Source organism: Diabrotica virgifera, chromosome 4, assembly GCF_917563875.1.
Source record: "Diabrotica virgifera virgifera chromosome 4, PGI_DIABVI_V3a".
Lineage (NCBI taxonomy): Eukaryota > Metazoa > Arthropoda > Insecta > Coleoptera > Chrysomelidae > Diabrotica > Diabrotica virgifera.
In genome coordinates, this window is record NC_065446.1 from 158,768,419 (window position 1) to 158,793,374 (window position 24,956).

At 32.2% G+C, this 24,956-nt stretch overlaps 1 protein-coding gene across 3 annotated transcripts in view; it reads left to right on the forward strand.

Annotated features, from left to right (window-relative positions):
* The window catches only part of LOC126883983 (small integral membrane protein 12), a 142,310-nt gene that overhangs the window by 104,634 nt on the left and 12,720 nt on the right, over positions 1-24,956 (forward strand). For 2 of the 3 annotated variants that reach the window (XM_050649755.1, XM_050649756.1), the window contains exon 2: positions 11,039-11,182. In XM_050649755.1, coding sequence (XP_050505712.1) covers positions 11,053-11,182 — 130 coding nt within the window. In that variant the 5' untranslated portion in view covers positions 11,039-11,052. Of the gene's footprint in view, positions 1-10,845; positions 10,984-11,038; positions 11,183-24,956 lie in introns of those variants that run through there. The other variant, XM_050649754.1, reaches the window with a different exon arrangement.

Here is a 24,956-nt window from a genome sequence, read left to right on the forward strand (position 1 = left end):
GTAGATACTTACTAATAAAGTATTTGATTTAAAACAGAATAGAGTAGAATGTAACAGATTAAATGAAATATATAGATAGATTAGAATAGATATATAGTATAGAATAAAGTAAAATATAATATAATAGGTGAAATGATTGTGAAAAGCAATAGTTTTAAGTACCTAGGATCGGTATTACAGAGTAATGGAGAAATAGATGGAGATGCATGCAGTAGAATTAGGGCTGGATGGATGAAGTGGAAAGAAGCGAGTGGTGTGTTGTGACAGAAAAATTCCAATGAAGCTGAAGGGAAAATTCTATAAAACAGCCACAAGACCGGCTATGATGCGCGGAACTGAATGTTGGGCAGTGAAAAAGAAAGCGGAACAACGAATGCATGTGGTGGAAATGAGAATGCTTAGATGGATGAGTGGAGTGACAAAGAAGGATAAAATTAGATATGAGTATATTAGGGGAAGTCTAGGTGTGGCACCAATTGATGCCAAAATGAGAGAGCATAGGTTAAGATGGTTTGGTCATGTTCAACATCGAGACGTTAATCACCCAATACGAAGAATAGCTGAAGTGCAGATTCCTGGAAGGAGTAGGAGAGGAAGACCAAAGAAGACGATAAGGCAGGACATGTTGGTAAAGGGGATTAACATTGATATGACTCAAGATAGAATTGTGTGGAGAAATGCAATTAGGGAAGCCGACACTGCATAGGGATAAGGCAAAGAGAATGATGATGATGATAATAGGTGTAATGTGTAGATACTTATATAGAATAGGTTTGAAATAGAGTAGAATATAATAGAATAAAGATACTATATACCTACATCCCTATATAGCACAAGGATGTCCTTCACAGACTTTAGGGAGGTCCGTTTTCGTCCAAGGAACGTCCTATTTTGGTCCAAATGTCGCGCTACCGAATGTGTTGGACGTCCACTTAAGGTCCGAAGGGACGTGTACATTGGACCTTAATCGGACGTCCTAGGGGACGTAAATTGGACCTTAACAGGACGTCCTATTTTGGTCCAAATGCCACGTTGCCAAACGTCCAATGGACGTCCACCTAACGTCCGAGGGGACGTTCAGTGAATGTCAATTGGACCTTCATAGGATGTCCCAGTTTGGTCCAATGTCTTGCTGCCGAACGTCCATCTAACGTCCTGAGAGGACCTCCGGTGGACGTCTAGCATCGATATTTAGACCTGTGGAGAATGTATGGTGGGAAATAAAAAATATATTTTTAAGGAACTTATATTACATCTTATATTAAATTACAATTATTGGATATTACATTATTTACATTAAATTACAATACACTTCTCCAAGAAATTAACGCACCACCTTAAAAATAGGGCATTTTTGATGTCTCGAATTTTCTAAACCTGTTGTCTCATCTGAGTGATTTTTTTATAATATAGCCTAGGCTATAGGTTACATCCTTAAGCTTGTCATGCACTGGTAGCTATACTGTAATATATGTATATTATATCATATCGCTCTCTATAGTAATGAGTGAGCCTGCAGACAGGGAACTAATGGTTCCGTATGTGCAGGCTCACTCATTACTATAGAGAGCGACGTGATATAATATATATTACAGTATAGCTCCCCGTGCATGACAAGCATAAGGCAGTAACCTATAGCCTCAGGCTATATTATTATAAAAAAATCACTTAGATGGGACAACAGGTTTAGGAAATTCGAGACATCAAAAATGCCCAATTTTTAAGGTGGTGCGTAATGCACTGTATATATAGGTAAACTTATATACAGGCTGTAACAAAAATAAAATTTTTGTGTTTATTTAGTTGGCTATCTATTATAGTGTACAATCATCTAGAATATTTTGAACAAACTAAAAACATGAATATATCATCGAAAAAATAATAAAAAGGTCTTAAAATGCTTGGTTAGATATTAAGATCTAGTTAAAAAGAAACCAAAAACTGTATATTTTCTACAGAACGTAGATTATGAATTTTTAAGCCAGCTAATCCCATTTATTATACAGGGTGTCCCGAAAAGATTGGTCGTAAATTAAATCACATATTCTGGGACCAAAAATAATTTGAATGAACCTAACTTACCTTAGTACAAATATGCACACAAAAAAAGTTACAGCCCTTTGAAGATACAAAATGAAAATTCGATTTTTTCGAATATATCGAAAACTATTAAAGATTTTTTATTGAAAATGGACATGAAGCAATATTATTGCAGTAACATCTTAAAGAAAAATTATAGTGAAATTTGTGCACCCCATAAAAATTTTATGGGGGTTTTGTTCCCTTTAACCCCCCCAAACTTTTGGGTACGTTCCAATTAAATTATTTCTGCGGTACCATTAGTTAAACACTGTGTTTTTAAAACTTTTTTACCTCTTTCTATTTTTTCGATAAAGCTCTTTTTATCAAGATATGGCTTCTTTTTAAAATGGTTCAAAATATACCTAAAAATGTAAATCATAAATAAATTTTCATATTATTAGTCTCTACAATCGTACTTAACCATATACAAATATGTGGTGGATTTGACAAATATTCAAAATATCACGATAAAAACTGACTTCAAAAAAGTACTAAGAGGCAAAAAAGTTTTAAAAACATTGTGTTTAATAGTACCACAATAATAATTCAATTGTAACTTACACAAAAGTTTGGGGGGGGGGGGTTAAACGAACAAAACCCCCATAAAATTTGTATGGGGTGTCGGGTGTCCAAATTTCACTATACAGTGGAACCTCGATTATCTGTCTCTCTATTAACTGTTAACCATTTTGTAAGAGAGACTAAAAACTTTTTTTACAGTCACCTCCTGTTTTCATATGATATTTTTTGACATGTTTTGTAGTAAATTCAATTATCTATTTACTACAAAACATGTCAAAATTTACATGTGAAAACAGATGACCCTAAAAATGGTTTTTCGTCTCCTACAAAATTCATGAAAAAGCAGATAGGAGGTATTGTCACATCACCGACGATATACCAGAAGTATATGTGGCCATACCAAATAATACATCCTTGATAAATATAAACATTTTTATTGCACAAAATATATATATTTCTATATATATATATATATATATATATATATATATATATATATATATATATATATATATATATATATATATATATATATATATATATATATATATATATATATATATATATATTTTTCCATAATCATCACTACGATGATGATTCATTTGTATTGAATTGTACATTGCAATTCTCTGATGTTTGGGAAAAAGGGCTTAAGTCAGAATTGCACATCGATAATGTTTTGATGATTTCTGGACCAGAAAAATCGGCTCTTTTTATTGGTACATACAGTTTAAGTCTGCAACACTTTTTTATGGTCCAAAAATCATCAAAACATTATTGATGTGCAATTCTGACTTCAGCCCTTTTTGCCAAACATCAGAGAATTACAATCTGGTCATAACTGGCCAATGAGCAATTTTAATTTAACCTAAATTACTACTGTTCCTTAAAATGAAGAGCTTACCCTATTCGCTCCGAGCGTTAACAAAGTGTCAAAGCAAAATCGACCGACCTGCTCATGGTGGCGGTTTTTTGAAATTTTATAAGGACGCTTTGTGTATGTTTAAATGAGACATTTAAAAGAATGTCGTGTCACGCTAGTGATATTATGTATTAATATAAACAGAAAATAAAAACGCACTATAAATTCTTCACTTTCCAATATTGATTATCAGTTTGATTTTGTATGCATAACCTCACTATTGCAGTTTATGTCAATAAATATTTATTAACGAAAAAGAAAATATTTTGTTGCACTATAAATTACAGTATAAATTAATAACTAATGAATTCTAACAATTGTATTCGGTTATTATCACTACAAAATAAAATATTCAAGTTTAACAAAATAATCCCATAAGACTCAATGTTAAAACGTCCTTACAAAATCTGACAGCGTATCACGTGACTGTACGTAGAGGGGAGACGCACGGAGCCAATAGCGTCTCTTATCTAATCTAACAAGATCGTGCACTATTCTAACATACACAGGCACACAAGCACTACGCTCTGCTTTTCACTATCACCTATCACTCAAACTAGTTCAAAAGGCTTTGTCCTCTTCAATCTTCTAGTTTGTCCAGTAGTAGATATCGAGGAGCTGGATTTCCTCAATATTCTCATACTTATGAAGTTGTTGTTGCTCATGACCTCCTGCTATCTTCTTGATGACTATATTATCCAGGTTCCATTCCTAGGTCTTGATATTTGTTTATAAAGTAATATCTTATTATGCATCGACAATGTGGAGTTTCTTCCAACTAGTCAATACACTTTTTATAGGTATCTTTCTTTTGCCTTTCATAGCCACAACAAGGCTACGTTTCCTTCCTGGTTTTTTTGTAGACCACTTTCAGCTGATTCTAAAAAATTAAAATGAATGGTAATTTTTCTATTCTTTACAATTAAAAATCAAAAGAAATAGGAAATAGGTACTACTATTTACAGGTAATAATATGCATAAATAATTCGTTTCCTAAAGAATACAGAAAATTGAAAACGTTTTTATAATACTTACATAATTGTTTAAACAAAAGAGACCCAGCCAGAGCAAAACTAACAGACAGAACTGCAAAAAAGCCACTAATTTCCATTTTCCCACCCCCTTATCTTATATGCATTTTCCAATCAAAATTTTTAGGTTGTCATGAACATGAAAGACTCAACCTCAACAAATAATAATAAACAAAAAGCTCTACAGCTCTACTTCCACTTCCCGCCAAATGGACACAGGTTGGTGACACTGAATTCACGCCAAATAAATGAAAAAATAGAACAATTTTCTTTTTCGTCAATTTCTTCACGTGAAGTTTATAACGAACAAACTTAGATGTCAAAGTGTGCTTTTACACGTCAAATTTGGCCTTGAATAACTTGGTCAATTTCTTGTCCAATTTATTGTTGATGTAAAGTGGACTTACAAGGAAAAAAGAGAGGACGGGTAACACTCATTTAACACACATGTTCCAAAAGTGAAGCCGGTTTTTGGTTTGTTTGTCACCAGAAACATGGCGGTCACGTCAAAAATAACAATGGGTTGCCAGTGGTGGGTGTTCGTTGAAGGTTAAAATTTCATAAAAAATAAAGTAAATCATCATCTAAAATTCGTAATAAACACATATGTATGTATTGAAACATATGTACGTAATATGAGAAACTTAATAAAACATTTACCGTACACAAATTCTTCATTTTAAATACATTTCATGTTTTTATTTTAAATACTCAATGCATAACAATACCCCAAAGATACGTCGATGATCAAAATCTCTGGTGTCAGTTTGGCTTCACTTTTGGTCATAGGATTACTCGTCCTCTCTCTTTCCTTGTCTAAGGTATATACCAATAACGTATGTCGTAGATATATTAATATTATGTGACAAATGACAGAAGCTCGAAACAAATGACTGTAAATGAAAAGCCCATGGATTAAAAATCGAAAGCGGCCATCAAGGTTCATAAATAGACAGGTTGCATGGTAACTTCTCACCAATCAACGTCGAGAATCTAATGGCGGGAGTGACGTCACCCAGAATGCTGCATTCAAATTCATTCACTTCACTCATTGAAATGAACTCGGAAAGTAGGAATGTATTGAAAATGTGTATATTTAAAAAAAAATACGTTTGGATTTTTAATGACTATTTATTTCATATATTCTTTAAAAAATGTGGTAGATACCTGTAGAGTTACAAAAATCATAGAATATAATTGTAATTAAATATATGCAGTAGAATAGCATTACTACTTAATTAAAGCAGAAGGAGATTCTTTCTTGTGTATATATCGGACTAAATCATTCAAATATCCTAGGTATATTAATAATGGGTTGAATACAATTTACTTTTTTAAATGATTTTGAGTAGGTATATAATAATTTTGAATTGGGGATAATGCATGTAGTACATTATTATAAATTACTCCTAACATGTAAACCATGGTGAAAAAGAGATTCAACTAAAGATTTATGTATCAAAATTAGTAGTTTTTCCCTTAAGTTTAACATAAGAGCATCTGATTACGTTAGGTACTGGATTGTAATATCTAAAACTATTAAAACATTATGATTCCATTCAATAGGTACCTGTGAAGTTTTACATTAACAGTAAATTATAAAAAAATACAATTTCAGTGCAATAAAGGGAATTTTCCCCATTTTATATATTCATTTAGTTTATAATTGTTTATTCAAACGATCTTCAGATGGCTGCAATATTGGTTATAATTTTATATGAAACAATTACATATAATAAATCTATTATCTATAGACTTAATTAGATATATTGTTCAATAAGTCTAAGCAGATTGTAACCTACATAGATGATGTAAACTTGATGTGAAGAACTGCAAGAGACATTACAGAACTGTAATGTCTATACAAGAATGTCCTTTACTATACAATATAGCAGAAAGAAAATCCAGTAAGTAAGTAGGTACTTAATACAACCACATTAAAATGTATCTTAACACTTGTAAAAGAGTTTTGGGTTTAAGTTATTATACTAAAAACACTTAATGATATCTATAGATACATTATATCTCAAGATATAAACACAAATTAAAACACTAACGATATTTAATAACAAAATATAGCCTCCAAACCACGTATCCTATTATGTTTACAAACAATTCGTAAAATTGATCGTCTGGGTGACGTCACGGTGACAATATTTCATTTGTCAATGTCAAAGTTACCATACAACCACGAAGCGTTAAATACCGCTATGAATTCCAAGATTTCATTGGTTAGAACTACCCACGTGATATCTGTGTTCGTATTGGTCAAATGATTAAGAATGACAGAGCGGGATATTTAAATACCAATATTGTATGCAAAGTGTCGTTTCAAGAAAACAAGTCAGCTGACTGAGGATGATGGATAAATATTAATTTCTTGTTTATCTTTGACAATTTTTATGACAGAAATAAAAGTGTGGTAGAAAATCAATATGTATATTGAAAAACGGTATTGATTAAAAAACACTATTTATTCGTTTCTACTAGTCTTCTTTCTAGACTCTACCTAGTCTCATAAAATATTTCTTTTTATCTCATAAAAAATATAAACAATTATTGTATAGTTATAATATTCTTTTAATTTATTTCAGTTGTTCAATACAAACACGGCAGTACTCGAATATATCTTATAAATTAAATTATAAATGCATGAAAATTAAAAAGAGATAATTTACATAAAAGTTAATATAGGTACTGGATATGGGGAAAAGTAATTTAGGGGAAATTATATGTTATATTATATAATAATTATGATTTTCTTCGGCATTTTGTGAAGTATAGGGCATGTTGTGTCTAGTGTCCTTTTAAAAAGTCTGAAATTTCATTTACATTTGGATTTTTAAACGTATCACTTATTAATATGTTGCTACGATTTTTGTTCCTTTGTGGAGAAAAACCGTTTCTGTGGTTCAATGTTTTTACATATTGAAACCTTTAAAACACTTCAATTTTTTTATGCAAATTTTTATTAAATTTTTTGTTGCATGTGTATATTTGACAAAACAATCTAAACATTGCTGTCACTTAAATTATCTAAATCGGGTGTAGGTATTTACAAGCATCGTCAAATCTTCATGATCTTTTTTATTGCAAATTAAATTGATGTTACTTAAGTTCTTAAAGTCGTGGTTTCACTATCAAATAATTTGATCAAACAGTTTGAGCAAACTCAGGAAGTGACGTCACAACTACAGTTTGTTCAAATTATAAAAATCTAGTCGTCACACTATCAGTTTGATCAAAGTTTGTATTGAGAGTTGTGGTAGTAGGTACATATATCAAAACCCACAAGCATTCCAACACTTTAGCGAATAATAAGCCCCAAACTCTCTATTGTAGAAGGGAGTTAGTAACAAACCAAAAAGAAATCAAGTCCTGATTAGGAAAAATCTAGAAAACAAACAAGAGTAACTATTGGCTACAAAAGCTGCTGTACAAAAATCAGTGTGCACGCTGAAGAAAGCAACGCAGGGAATGATAACGAAACAATTTTAACGTGTAGCTAGGCCATGACTGATAAACATATACAGGGGCTCACAGCTTAAATGATGCAGTCACTACTCAATAAAGCTAGCTTGTGTCAGTCGCTCAATATTTATTAGAAAAAACTTACATACTGAAGGTAGGTAAGTTAGTATGAGTCTTCTAAAATAGCATAAGCTATGTTTTGGGTTTCAAATATGCAATAATTAACACCCTCAGCGCCAGTGTATCCTTTTAGATATACACTGTCCTCAACACTGTGTACTAAAAAAGATACACATGGCTCGTTGTGTTCGATCTATTGTGTCACCTAAAAGGACACACTTTCCTAAGTTTTTATATGTAGAGAATAATGCTATGGCCTGAGCCAATTTCCTGGTATAACTGGGTTTGGCCTTATGACATAAAAAGATAGATTGTATGTAACTAGAAATTCGTATGAAAAATGTTGCCATGTATGGGCCAAAACAACTTGCTCCAACTCATTATGCAGGGAAAGATTCAAGGAAAAAGAAGCATAGGGAGATGCAGAATATCTTGGCTGCGCAACTTGAGAGAATGGTACGGATGAACATCAAATGAACTTTTCAGAGCAGTCGTCTGCAAAGTCCTAATAGCTAAGATGTATTGTCAGAGAAATAGCAAATAATCCCAAAAAAGTGCACCAAAATTGAGAGATGAGGTGGAGACACAGTTTGGAAAAATAGGTAACCCTAAAACAATTAAACGGATATTACAAAAGAATAATCTACCTACATAGCTGAACTGCAAGAAATAAATCTTTTATCAGCCAAAGAAATAAGCAACAAGGAGTTTTGTTTTCTTTATTAATATTCTCCTTTAAAAGTTTACATCATTTTAGCTGATATCAAAATCGTACACAAAATAATTAAAGAACTATTGTTATTTAAGTATGGTATATGGTATATTTGAAACCCAAAACATAGCTTTGCTATTTTAGAGGACTTATAGTTAGTAACTTACTGTCAGTATGTAATTTTTTTTTCTTATATTGGGTCACTGACACAAGCTAGTTTTATTGAGTAACGACTGTATCATTTCAGAATTGAAGCTGTGAGTCACTGTAGGTGCAGTACAATAATTTTGCTTATACAAATTATCAGTAATAATATTTATTTACATCAAAATAAAAATTCCATCACATAATGATGTCTAGTCTAACAGCTGATTGTCATTTGTCTTTATTGCTTAATTCTCTGACCAATACGAACACAGATATCACGTGGGTAGTTCTAACCAATAAAATCGTGGAATTCACGAGCGGTATTTAACGGCTCGTCATACAACCCACGGTTATTAGACTTTATTAGTAATGTCTAAGAACCGTGATACAACCTATGGTATAGGGACCTTGAGCGGCCATCATGTAAAAGTCATCTGTCATTTGTCATATGAAAATTTTATTTTGTCTATAATTTAAAAAAATCTTAAATTGTAAATTACAAATGTACCTAAGTAAATTCCACTTCAGGATGTCTAAAATTCTAATATTCTAATTAAAACATTCTTAAATTGTAAATGTAAGTAAATTCCACTTAGGAATTAATTTTCATTATGTCAAATTGTTCATCAATTTAACCCAACCAACACAAGTATTTAATACATAATATGTACATATATCTACTCTACAGAATATAAAACTATATTTAAAAATAACTGATTCAAGCGAATTTCAAGAGATATAATAATAATACACCACTTTATTAGGGGTTGTTTCCTGTTTCACACGTGCTCATGACGATCATAGAAAAAAGTGTTGTGTGATTTGGTAGAATGCGATCTTATCCTTCAAAAAATATGTCACGTATTTCAGCACCTGGAAAATTGGAAGGATACTACAAATCTGGCCTCCACATAAGTGGTCTGTAGCTTCGACATGATAGGTGTGAAATTTTAAAAGTTCTTGCTGTTGATTGGATAGGAAGGGTAGCGTTATCTAGCCTCCACTCTAGGTACACCATAGCCTCCATACGGTACTTCCAATATTTAATATTATTTTATTCAAGTGGACAATAAAGGTAAAACACAAACAACTTTTGTTTCTTAATTATTTATTTATACAATAATGTGACATTTTACATAGAAATATGAGTATTTAATTTTGATTAAATATATGTTTACTTGTTGAATTTATCGGCTGCACACAACAGCTGATCGGCCATTAGAGCCAACAACAAAACGCGAAATAAAATGTGTATTTTAAAACTGTTGGATAAACAGTACCTACAATCAGAAAAACTTACCTTTAAAAAGGTACTCGATTATGAAATAACAAAAATATCAAAAAACACGACTGAATATCAGCTTTTACAAACTAAACACAAACACCAAACACATCACATAACCGACCATATAAAATAAGTGAACGACAACGAACGAACGAACACGAATACAGATTACAGATAGCGCAGGATTTGTCAAAAGTCATGTTCCACCAATCACAATGCCGACATCAGCGCCTCTGACTAAACGGAAGGAAAATAAATACGATTACATGTTTTTTATTAGAGTTAACGGGGCATGATGACGATGAAATTTAGCGACGTTGTCAGCTTTTTTGGAACAAGAAAGCGAAAGCTTCAAAATTAATTTAAAAATGTAAGAAATACTTAAAAAAGCAAATTTCACTTTATTCATAACAAAATGTTGAAATCTACCAAAAATCTACTAAAAAATATTGCCTACTAGAATTCTTACAAAAATGTCAAAAATCTACCAAAAAAGTAGAAATCTACTAAATGTGGTAACGCTGCAACAACAAGGTCAACAAGTCACTTCTTGTCAACAAGTAACAAAACAAAAAACAACCAAGGACCAAGCTTTTGACACATACCATATGATCAACGACTATATACGCATGCGCGACATGCGGCATGTGTCTAAAATTGTAGGTTAAGGTTAAACTTATGTCAAATCAAAGTAAAGCAATTTCAAAAATAAATTACAAACATTTTAATTGTCTCTTTGCTTGCAGTTTTAAATTTGAACATGTGGCCTGTTATATACACAGCACTCAGAACATATGCACCCTATGTAACTCTTCCTGTTGCTGCTCTTGTAGGAGTCATAGGTTACAATCTAGAAAGTTGGATCTCTAATAGATATACACCATACAACAGTAAGTAAAGTTCTAATGTTCTATTAAATCGTTGTGTGGCCTACTGGCCGTGTGTGAAAGATTAGAAAAATCGGTTTCATAATCAACTTAAAGTGAACATTAACTAAAGTACACTTTAATGTATATTACAATTATTGACATATTAAGCATAGACAAGGCATACTCACCAAAAAAGCGTATTGCGGAAACAGCATGGAAACAGTCGATCAGTGGTCTATCTATCTCTTTTAACCAAGCGATCCTGCACATGTGACAGACAAAGATGGCTAGACCACTCAATCCTATGTCGGCGTTACACGACTAGCCTGGTCTATCGTTAACATGTCTCTGATTACAATTCCATTGATAAAGGTACCAAATTAAAATTTAAAGTCCACTTTAACTTTATTATGAAATCGAGCGTAAATCTATTTGCAACAAAACAAAGTAATAATTATGTGAACCAATTGATCGATTCGGCCGTTACTTGATGGAAGTTCATTTTATCTAACAATAAAACGTTTGTTTTCTATACTTCCACAAAATTTATTACAACTATGTGACTACAGCGGTTTCGGCAGAGTGCCTTTCTCAAGTGATTTAGTTTACAATGGTTTGCCTATTTAAAGTCTTTAACTGAAGAGGTTGAAGAGTGGGGAGCTGTCTGTGTCGAGTTGGGCATTCAGAATTATATCTGTATTTTTCAATTTATTAATTTCCATAGATTCTAATAAAGTTAGCTTAAGGCCTTTATTTTGAATATGCAGAATTTGAAACTGTTCATTAAAAGAATGATTATGATCTAGAAGGTGAAGTGCGTATGTAGAAGTGTCTATTTTTTTATTGTTGAAAGCCCTTTTGTGTTCTGCTATCCGTTTGTCAACAGTTCTGCCAGTTTGACCGATGTAAGTTTTCGGACAGTCACCACAAGTTAGTTTGTAAACACCACTCTGTAGTTGTTTTCTCTTTCGGCTCTTATTGTTCTTAATATATTTGCTTAAGTTGTTGCTAGTTCTGAAAGCTGGTGTTATTCCTTTCTTTTTTATGTATCTGGCTATTTTTGTTGTTATCTTGCCAGTATATCTGATAGAGCAGAAGGTACTGGGTTCTTTCTGTGGTGGTGGATAGACTAATTTCAGGGCTTTCCTAAACCAAAAACTCCATAAGAAAGCCCTGAAATTAGTTTATCTACCACCACAGAAAGAACCCAGTACCTTCTACTCTATCATATATACTGGCAAGATAACAACAAAAATAGTCAGATACATAAAAAAGAAAGGAATAACACCAGCTTTCAGAGCTAACAACAACTTAAGCAAATATATTAAGAACAATAAGAGCCGAAAGAGAAAACAACTACAGAGTGGTGTTTACAAACTAACTTGTGGTGACTGGCCGAAAACTTACATCTGTCAAACTGGCAGAACTGTTGACAAACGGATAGCAGAACACAAATGGGCTTTCAACAATAGAAAAACAGACACTTCTACATACGCACTTCACCTTCTAGATCATAATCATTCTTTTAATGAACAGTTTCAAATTCTGCATATTCAAAATAAAGGCCTTAAGCTATCTTTATTAGAATCTTTGGAAATTAATAAATTGAAAAATACAGATATAATTCTGAATGACCAACTCGAGACAAACAGCTTCCCACTCCTCAACCTCTTCAGTTAAAGACTTTAAATAGGCAAACCATTGTAAACTAAATCACTTGAGAAAGGCACTCTGTCGAAACAGCTGTAGTCACATAGTTGTAATAAATATTGTGGAAGTATAGAAAACAAACGATTTCAGTGTTTTATTGTTAGATTATGTGAAACGTTTTTATATAATCTATATGTCTATTTTTGCCTTAATCATAATAATAATGAAATGAAGTATCTGATTATCTGATGAAAACAGTAGAACTGTAATACCTATTTAGCGGTAATGGAAACTCATTATGAATTAGTTCTTGATACAGGTATGAAGAGATATGAAAAATATACATTGGGTACGTTAGGACAACCTAGGCCGCTGGACAGCTGACTAAGTGGTAGCGTTCAGACAACCTGATGGAATTAAGTCTCTGTGAGATTTACTAAGCATTCCCTATTACCACTGGATACAACCACTTAGCCCCTTTGTGTTTACAATCAGCTGCTGGGGTTGTCTGAACGCACCCATTGTTACAAATACTTCTTCTTCTTTCTCGAAACTCCTTATTCTCGAAACTCCTTATGTGATGTCCCCTCTGGGGCGTCGGAGGTTTTATTCATCTTCTATCCATCTCTTCCATTTCTTGAGGTCCTTTGCTAACTCTTTCATTTGTTGATGTGTTTTTCCTTTTTCCTATCCAATTTCTATAATCTGATCGATATATCTCTTCCTTGGCCTCCCTTTCCTTCTTTTACCATATCTTTTCGATTCCATCACCTGCTTTGGTAGTCTTCCCTGGTCCATTCTGTTAATGTGTCCATACCATTTTAATTTTCTTTTTTGTATCTTGGTTATTATCGATTCCTGTTTCAGTCTTTGTCTAATATCTTCATTTCTTATTCTGTCCAATTTCGTTTTTCCTGCTATTTTTCTTAGCTGCTTCATCTCCGCTGCGTTTATTGTACTGTCTATTTTTGCATTGTTTACCCATGTCTCACTTGCATATATTAAAGTTGGTACAGAGATTGCGTTGTATACCTTCAGTTTTATTTCTTTATCTATTTCTTCCTTTCCAAATATTGTTTTATTTAGTGCATAGTAGATCTTATTTGCTTTTATCGCTCTGTATGAGATTTCTTGATCTATCTTTCCATCCTCTGATATTATTAGATACTCCAAGGTATTCAAATAACGTCGAGACTGTTTCTATTATTTCGTTTTTGCACCTAAATATCGTTTGGTTTATTTCTTCCCTTTTCTTTTGGGTTACTATCATGGTCTTCGTTTTCTTTACATTTACCTCCATTTTCAAATTTTCTATTTCCTCCACCCAGATATCGATTAATTTTTGCATTTTCTCTTTATTGTCTGCTATTATCACTAAGTCATCTGCATATAGTAATCCCTCCATTCTCACTGGTACTAAATTCCTGTACCCTATTATTGACTGTAATTGCCTTGACCCTCAGTCTCAGCCCAAAACTGGACTAAGACTGTCCCCTTGTTTTATTCCTCTCCTTAGGTTTATTATTGGCGATCTGTTTCCGTTTATTTGTACTTTAGAAAGTACGTTCCTAATATGTACTTTTTACCACGCTTACTATCTTTTGCGGGATTTGCAGATCTTCTGACCATATTACTTCTCTATTTATAGAATCAAAAGCAGCTTAATATCTATAAACGTAATATATAAGTCTTCTCCTATTTCGTTTTTCCTTTCAATTATATTTCTCAGTATGTATATATTATCTGTTGTTCCTCTTTCTTTCCTAAAAGCCGCTTGTTCTTCTTCTAGTTTTCCTTCCAGTTCTTTCCTGAGCTTCCTTTCTATTATCCCGGTGTAGACTTTATATGCCACTGATGATAAGCATATAGCCCTATAGTTATCACATTCCGCTTCATCTCCTTTCTTGTGTATTGGTATCAATAAATTTTCTTCCCAGTCTTCCGGTATCTTTTCTGTTCTCCATGCTTCCCTCATTATTTCCAGTAGCCAAAGCATGCCTCGGTCGCCCACGTACTTCATTATCTCCGGATCTATGTCATCGGCACCTCCCGCTTTTCCAATCTTTATTCTTGCCAATCCTTCTTCAATATCTTTGATATGAATTTCGTCTACTCGATTGTCTCTATCCACTTCTCTTGCCTGCTTTCCTCTCTCCTCATTTTGTTGGTTACTTTCCTCGGAATTTTTCTTTATAGTGCTTATTCCATATGGTTAGTATGTCTTGTATGTTTGTTTTCAATTCATTTCGCTCATTTCTAATTCCTCTTATTTGTTTCCTTTTTGTTCCTTTCATGCTTCTTATTTTATTCCAAAACTGTTTATTGTTATTCCCAAAACCTTCGTTCAATTCTTCACCGAATTCCTTCCAGCTCTTCTTCTTCGCATCTTTTACTAGTTCTTTCACTATATTTCTCTGTCTTCTGTATTCGTCTCTGTCTTGCTTTTCATTTGTGTTTATGTATCGCTTCCACATTTATTTCTTCTTTTTTACAGCTTGCTTTATTTCCTTATTGCACCATCCAGTTCTTTTATTATTCTTACCATTCTTTCTTATTCCACATACTTGTTTTGCAGTGTTCCATAACGTGTCTCTCAATTTTTTCCATCTCTCTTCCATATTCCTTACAAATACAAAAGCTAATTATTCTAATTTTATATTGTAAGTGGAATGGAAAACGACCATGGCTCAATTTTAAAGGAGTCGCTGCTGACTGTGCATTGCTGTACTCACCTGTGTTATAAATATAGGCGAAATAAGCAATGTTTTTTCTGAAGAAGTGTAGGTTGAATGCTAAAATAATGACTTGTAGATATATATTTGCAATTATTTTGTAATCAGCTTCTCATGTGCATCTGATATTAGGTTTGAGATCCTCAATCAAATATTTAAATCTAACCTTCGCATACAAGTTGTACGCACAACTTCTGTGAGAAACTGAGTTTATTTATATTATGTACAATTATTTGCTCCAAATAAACTCCAGATTTAGCCATACGGCTCACACTCCCTCTAAGCCATCGAGCCCTAGGTGAATTGGTATGCAGGTGTCTCTCCTAAAAATTTTCCTACACTTCTGGCCGTCCCGAGTAGTACAGCTTTCTGCATGGTCTTATAAAGATGTTCATTGAGACCCAGCTTTTTTATGCTTTCAAGGAGGGTCTTCGGAATGATTCCAGTAGTAGACATAAAATAATCTGTATTGTATGGGTACTTTGCATTCTCCATTGTCTCCGTATTTGAATTTCCAGATCTCTGTACTTGGCAATCTTTTCAGTAAATTTAGTACATAGATTATTGTTGTTAGGAATCGCCACATCAATGAGTGTTATTTGTCTCGTTAATTTATTGAGCAATACGAGATCTGGTCTATTATGTGCCACTGTTTGGTCTGTGAGCACAGTGCGGTCCCAGTATAGCTTCTACTGAGTCATGCCGTTCCTTGTATTCAGTTGCAGCAAATGCCTGGCAGCCCCCCGTTATATGTTGGATGGTTTCTTTATTGGACATATTATTAAGTATTATTATTGTTATTAAATACTTCGTCATTATGCATAATTAGTTTTGTAATGTTCAAAATTAAGGCATTTCATAGTCAGGTGACGTTCAACAAAATGACTCCTAGCTAAGTTCCATCCTATTCGATAGGCAGCGAATGTGTTAAATCTATCATGCAGCGATGATAAGTATCATGGGTAATGTAAATGAAAAAATCATCCACGTATTGAATTATTGAATCTATTGTATTATATCAATGCGATATGTATTTTTATAATATAAAAATAATACGTGGATAATAATTGAATACATGGATGATTTTTTCATTTACATTTATATTATAAATTGAATATGTGTCCCTATTCAGCACCTTCCTCTGCCAAGCATGTATTTCAGTACTTTTATTTCTTATGTCTTCATCGATTTTATCAAGTTACCTTGTTCTGGGCTTCATGGAATGCACACATTCAAAAAGTCACACAGAAGGCCACTATGGCCCTGAACAGATGTAGACGAATGTGTGGTAAGAATTGGGGGTTAAATCCTAAAATGAACCCCTGATTATACACATGGGTTATAAAGCCCATGATAACTTACGTTTTAGTGGTGTGGTGGAACAAAAAGCAACAGTCCGGGGCGATTCGATTGCTCAGTAGCACACAAAGGATTGCATGCTTGAGTGTTACAGGAGCCATGCGAACAGCCCCAAAGGATGCGCTAGAAGTTCTGCTAAACCTACCACCTCAGCATATACAGGGTGAGTCACCACTAACGCGACGGAAGATTACAGCGAGATGGTAAAAGATTTGAAGAAAAATTAAATTGAATAGTTTGTAAGTTGATAAAAGCTACATTTTAAAATTATTTTGAAATATACAGGGTGTCCCAATAAATGTCGGCGTATTAAAGTTATATTTTTTCTTATGGAACACCCTGTATTTTATTGAATTTTTTAATTGTCCGCAAAAAAAGGTATACTTTCATAAGGCTTCCCTATACCTATGTAAAAAGTGTTCTGAGTTATGTTGACTTTTCTTAAAATGTAAAGTTTTAAAAGAAGGCTTATTCTCAAGTTATTTACGAAATTATAAAAACATTACTTTTACATCTGAATAGTTGGATATTGGTTGAATGTATTCCATGATTAATTATTACACATTTGTGTACAGGGTGTTCAAAATTTACAGTTTCATTAGTGGAGTATTCAATGTGTCATATTATGCTTATTTTAAATGGAACACCATGTATATTAATAAATAATTATACTAAACAAATTTGCCTCTTTCGAATGGTATATGGATGTCCTATACCTAGGTGTCATAGTTTTTGCGTAATTTACAATTATTTAAATTCTTAATCTGTAAATCGATTTTAAAACAAAAGATGAAGTTAATTAATGTCATTGTATGACATTGTCATTTTATGACAATACGGTCTGGTAACTATCTTATAATTAATGCATTCCATGCTTGATTATTACACATTTATATACAGGGTATTCAAAATTTACAGTTCCATTATTGGATTATTCAATGTAGCATATTATGATGGTTATTTTATTAGAACACCATGTATATTAATCAAGGATTATACTAAACACAGGTTGTTCCTCTTTCGAATGGTATATGGTATATGTTCTATAACTAGGAGTCATAGTTTTTGCGTAATTTACAATTTTCTTAAACGTTACATCGATATTAAAAATATTTATAGTCACTCTCGATTTTTAAACCCATGATCTTGGCATAGTCGTTATAGAGTGTAATTGTAAATAAATATGTAGATATATTTTTATTTGCTGATTTGTAATAGTTATTTTCCTAACAAGTGCAGAAAGTCATACTTTTCCGCACGCGACTGCAGTTTGCCGAACGACGCGAAGCGGGAGTTCGGCAAGCAGTCGAGTGCGGAAAAGTATGACTTTCTGCAAGCGTTAGGAACAATATTTTTTCTACGAGTCTTTAAAAAATGACCAAATCTTAATCAATTAATTTAATTAATATGAAAATACATACACAAATTAATTCTTTGACAAGGTTGTCAAAACCAAACTTTCAGCATAATTGGTTAGCATGACGACGATCTTGGTTTCCATGACGATGATTCAAAACCACTGTTATTGTCTACTGATTTGACTTTCGAATATTATGTCAAAATTATTTTATTTCATCGAATTCTCGCGTTAATTTGATTAAAACATGAACACAATAAGATATATTTGAAATAGATTAGTAAATAATATATAAATATTAGTTTATTGCATGTATTATAATTACTTTAAGGCCATATTAACATATCTAAATTAACACGCGTGTGGAAAAGTAAAACGCGTGCGGAAAAGTAACACGCGTGCGGAAAAGTAAAACTTTCTAAACTAAAACGCCGTGCGCGAAAGTAGACATTCTTGCACGCTCGTAGAAAAAATAAATTTTTTCGTTATTAAGTAATAATATTAAGAAAATAACTAAATACAAAATGAACCACAACTTACTATAAGTAAAAAATTATCAGTTATGTAATACATGTTCAAAATGTTTATACAACAAGCGATTTTAAAGCGAAACTGTAAATTTTGAACACCCTGTAGACAAATGTGTAATAATTAATCATGGAATACATTCAACCAATATCCAACTATTTAGATGTAAAAGTAATGTTTTTATAATTTCGTAAATAACTTGAGAATAAGCCTTCTTTTAAAACTTTACATTTTAAGAAAAGTCAACATAACTCAGAACACTTTGTACATATGTATAGGGAAGCCTTATGAAACTATACCTTATTTTTTGCGGACAATTAAAAAATTCAATAAAATACAGGGTGTTCCATAAGAAAAAATATAACTTTGATACGCCGCCATTTATTGGAACACCCATAATAAATAATTTTATTACCGAAAATAATTTTAAAATGTAGCTTTTATCAACTTACAAATATTCAATTTAAATTTTTTTCAAATCTTTTACCATTTCGCTGTAATCTTCCGTCGCGTTAGTGGTGACTCACCCTGTATACATACACGGTGACGCCAGATCAACAGTACATCGGTTGATCAAGGGCCAAGCTCCAATAAGTATGATGCAGGGAGCTAATAACTTAAGGCTATACCAGGACATAAAGGCAGACCCCTTTCTAGGAATGCCTGTAGACCGAATGGTTAGGAGGTATAGTTTTAACAAAAAATTTCAAATTACAATACCAAAAAGAGAGGACTGGGAAACTGGTCTGCCGCTAACGGCAAACTCAATATGGTATACGGACTGCTCCAAAACCGATATAGGTACGCGAATTTACAAAAGCTATACCAATTTAGTCACGGGGGCGACTGAATTCGAGTAGGTTTTGTATGCAGAATATTAGTTACATATTCTATTCTATTTCGGTCCAGAAATTAACCGTATTGGTCTAGGATTTGTAAGCGAAATTTTTGATTATTATTGAGCAAATGTCTATACCGTTTCAGTCATGTAAGTAAAACTAATCAAGTATTTACTAAGTGGATTTATTATTATATCATAAATTTTAGATATGTTTTGAAAATTAAAATGAATAATATATATATTTGGATATGATTAAAAATTAAAAACAAATGAATAACTACTATTGTACGAGTATTTACAGTATGTCCCTGTAAGTTGTAACCACATGGAAAACTTTTTTATTATTGATTTTACGAAAAAAGTTATTCTTCATCATGGTCTAAAACCTAAGATGCAATCATCTGACATCAAGTTTTATCAATAGTATACGAGGGATGTCAAAAAATATGAATTTATCTCAGGAGTAAAGTAGGTAGGTACCTTTATATATTTCACAAGATTGAAAATTGTTATTACGAAAATTTGTTTGGACTTAAAAATAATGTTCTAATATGCAATTACATTCTTCCAAATGAAAAAAAAAAATGAAATTTTTTCTCAAATTACAGATACCCAACATCATTCTTATTTGTGATAACTCCGATATTATTAGTTTTACGAAAAAAAAAAGATATTCTTTATAAAAAGTTTTGTATGGTCTGGAAACTAAGATACAACCATAATTTATCAAATTTTATCAATTTTATACGAGGTTTGTCAAAAATAATGAATTTCGTTCAAGAGTAAAGTACCTTTATAGTTCACAATATTTCAATTTCAAATCTTTCAAATATTAAAAAAAGATCAATGTCCCTCAAATATCACAGTGCTGAAAAAATTTGTGATAACATTTGAAAAAATGAAAACTCCGTCACAAATAGTATCTATATTTTCTCACACAACTCGATTTGCCAGGAACCGAAAAATTCGAGTAAATAAATTTATAAATATGAGTAATAAATATGAGTAATATCTCACAGGAATAGAAAATAAATGGAAGCAATTTAAGGAAATCATATTAAAAACAGCAAAAGAAGTATGCGGAACAACTAAAACTACAAACATATATTCGAAGAAAAGTAAATGGTTGAAAATAATAACAGCAGAAATACAACTTAAAGTGAAAGAAAAGAAAAAAGTATGGAAAAAGTATCTAAAAACCAAATCGGAGGACGATTACGAAAAATACAAAAAAGCCAGAAACAACATTAAACAAGAAATTAAAACGGCAAAAAAGAAGTCTTGGGAAGATTTTGGACACAAAATGAATGAAAACTATTTTAATAACCAGAAATTGTTCTATGGTACATTGAAACAGCTAAGACAAAAGAAAACATATAGATTAAGAAATATAAGAGATAAAGAAGGAAATATATTAACTACAGAAAGAGAAATAATGCAAAGATGGAAGCAGTACTTTTAATAACTAACAGAATGGAAACAATATCAACAAGAAAGAGAGGAAGACATGATCGAAAATACAGAGGAAATGCAACAAATAACAAAAGAGGAAAGTGCGGAAGCCATTGACAAATTAAAATTGGGAAAATCTCCAGGTCAAGATGAAATCACAGCTGAAATGTTAAAGTACATCAGTGAAAATGCCAAAGAAAAATTCCGAGAACTACTAAATGAAATAATCACAGCAAAGGAAATACCATCTGATTGGAAAACAGATATAATAGTACCACTGTTTAAGAAAGGAGACGCAAGAAATTGCGTTTATTATAGGGGTATTACATTGACAAGCGTTGCTGCCAAAATATTCAATAGAATAATTGAAAAAAGGCTAAGCGAAAAACTGGAAATAAAATTAAAAGAATCTCAGCATGGCTTCAGAAAAGGAAGGAGTACCCAAGATCTGATTTTCATATTGAGACAAATAGGAAAAAAACTATTGATGAAAGGCAAAGAGATACATATATGCTTTATTGATTTGAAAAAAGCTTTTAATAGAATAAGAAGGGAAGATATATGGAAATGTTTAAAGAAAAATGGAATAGAAAAGGATATGATAGAAATAATTAAAGCCTTATATAAAAATAATAAAATAAGAATAAGGACTCACAATCAAGAATCTGATGAATTCCAGGCAAAGATAGGACTAAAACAAGGCTGCGTACTAAGTCCACTACTTTTCTCAATGGTACTAGATGACGCAATAAAGCAATGCAAGGAGAAATCTAAAGACATGATATTGGGAAAATGGAAAATGAACAATGTACAAATACAAGAATTACTATTTGCAGATGATATGGTACTGTTAGCTGACACGGAAGAGAAACTGCAACAAATAATAAACACTTATATAAGAGGACTAAGAAAAATGAACATGGAAATAAACACCGATAAAAGTAAAACAATGGTTATGGCAACTACAAAAAAGTGATAAAAATTAAGGTAGAAGGACAAGTGTTGGAGTTGGAACAAGTAAACAGCTACAACTACTTAGGTACAATTATTGAGGAAGATGGTAAAATAGACAAAGAAATAAACAATAAAATAGGAAAAGCAGGGACAATCTATAATACATTAAGAAATACGTTCTTTGGAAAGAAAGAGGTACCCAAAGAAGTCAAAACACAAGTGTGCCAAAAAGTGGTTCGACCATCAATCGTCTATGGGAGTGAGTCGTGGACGCTAACAAAGAACAACAAAAGAAAAATCAAAGCTACAGAGATGAGATTCTTGAGAAAAATAGAAGGGGTCACACGAAGAGACAAAATAAGAAATTACACAATAACTCGAGCTCTAAAAATAAAACCCATAGAGACAATTATAGGGGAACGACAGTTAGGATGGTTGGGCCACATCCATAGACTAAACGACACAAGAATAACGAAAAAAGTATATGAAGTCAGATTACAAGGGAAAAATAAAGTAGGTCGCCCAAGAATGAGATGGGAAGAACAAGTTAGACAAGAAGTAGAGAAGAGAGGACTGCAATGGAGTATGGCAAAACAATTAGCTCAAAATAGAACAGCATGGAAAAGAAGTATCAAAGAAGCACCACAAGATTAAAACATATGGACAGAAAGATGGGTCAAATAAGTAATTTATATTCATTAAAATTGTATTGTTAAAATAAGTATTGTATAATAATTATTAAAATGTATTGAAATGTAGATACTAGTTGTAAACAGCCCAACACCGAAAGATACGAATGGGCTTAACTGATTAAATAAAAAATAAAATAAATATGAGTAATAACCTACGGTAGGGGAGCAAAGTATGCTAAATGTGCAGTCACTCGAGCGCTTTGGGGACCTATTGGGTTGTGAAGAGTAGGTCCTAAAACCAAAAAAAGTTAAGTAAAGTTATTTTAGTGGGCGCTTGCAATTTTTTAATTTAGTTTTCCATTTCCAACAATCGTTTTTTCCGATTATAACGACATCTATCCATAATTCGAAAAACTCTTTCGAATAAAAGTTACTTATTTTTACGTAAGGAATCCAAATCTGAAATAAAAAATGAGGGCTCCTATTTAAGATTTTAAAGTAACCCCCCACCCCACCTCCGTGGGGGGTTGTGTTTGGTGCCATTTGATAAATTTTTCAAAAATATTGAATAAGTGTATTTCACAGTTTTTTTATATGATGTTTATTTCGCGAAATATCGCGGAATTCGTATTTAAAATATTAAATTTACCCCCCACTCCTTTCCGCGGGAAGTCCTGTTTGGTATCATTCGATAGATTTTAAAAAAATATTAAGCACATATTTTTTAGTTTTTCGATCTGTCATTCATTTCGCGAAATATTCGCTTTTTTCTTGTGAAAATTTGGGACTCACCCATTTCCTTACGCCCCGCTCAAATCGTCAGATTTTTTAAATATACACTTTTTTGCATGTACTTAACTTACCTTATCTTAATCTGACAATTTCGAGTTTTTTTAAGGATAGATTTTTTTTCGGGCCCTCCTTAACGAACTCCCCTGTGTTAAGAGCCAATATATGGTAGAGGTACATCTGCAGGGTACCAGATTTCTCCCCATATGATAATCTGACGCGCTCGAGTAACTGCAAAAATCCCCGCTTGGGCTCCCCTACCGTAACCTACAACTATAGCTCGAAGAAAGGATAGGGGACTAAAAGGTCAGAATCGCATACAGTCTGGAAGACCAACCACTCTGGAAAAAAAGAAGCAGAAGAAACCTCACAACATTAGTTTAAGCATAAAAACGAGTCTAGTGCAAAAAAACACTAACTTAACTGTGTTCAATAATTTAGTAAGTAATATTAGTAAATACCCATGTTAGAGATTTTTTAATTCTTATATTCTTATAAAATATGTCCCACTAAGTTGAAACCTTATGGAAAACTTTTTTATTATTACGTTTACGAAAAACAGTTGTTCTTTATAAAATGTTTTGCATGGTCGAAAACCTAAGACACAATCATCAGATGTCAAATTTTATTAAAAGTATAAAGGTATGTCACAAAATATTATTTTCTCTCAAGAGCAAAGCACCTTTATATTCCACAATATTGAAAATTGTTGTTATAGAAAGTTGTTTGGAATTAAAAATTATGTTCTAATGCGCTATTACATTCTTCTAATTGAAAAAAAAAATTTAAAGATACCCAACATCATTTTTATTTATGATAACTCCGAAGTTATTAATTTTACCAAAAAAAAGTTATTCTATGCAAAACTTTTTATAAAGAATAACTTTTTTTTTTTCGTAATACTAATAATATCGAGAAAATTAATTTGAGATAATTTGAGAAAAAATTTTCGTAATAACAATTTTCAATCTTGTGAACTCTTGACAGAAATTCATATTTTTTGACATCCCTTATAAACTATTAATAAAACTTAATATCAGATGATTGCATCTTAGGTTTTAGACCATGCAGAACTTTTTATGAAGAATAACTTTTTTTCGTAAAATCAATAATAAAAAAGTTTTCCATATGGTTCCAACTTACAGGGACATACTGTATATTGGGACCGTGGAAGTTCGGAAAAGCGACATCTGGTTTCTACGCTCTGCATTTTTATTCGTACTTTTAATTATATTGGCCAATCATATGGTCCTGGTTACTGGATAATTGTCAAGGCCATAGTCCAAAAAAAATAATAAGACGAAAAAATACGATTTAGGTTATGTTATTAAAACGTAAATAATTGTATGCAGTAAAAAAAATTAGTTATTAAAATGCAGTACTGCAAGCAAAATACAATTAATTAAATTTACCTTTATATAATAATTGCATATCATATCAATATTGTGGTAGAAACATTGCTAGCCACCTTTGAAAGAAAAATCTTGCGACACATATATAA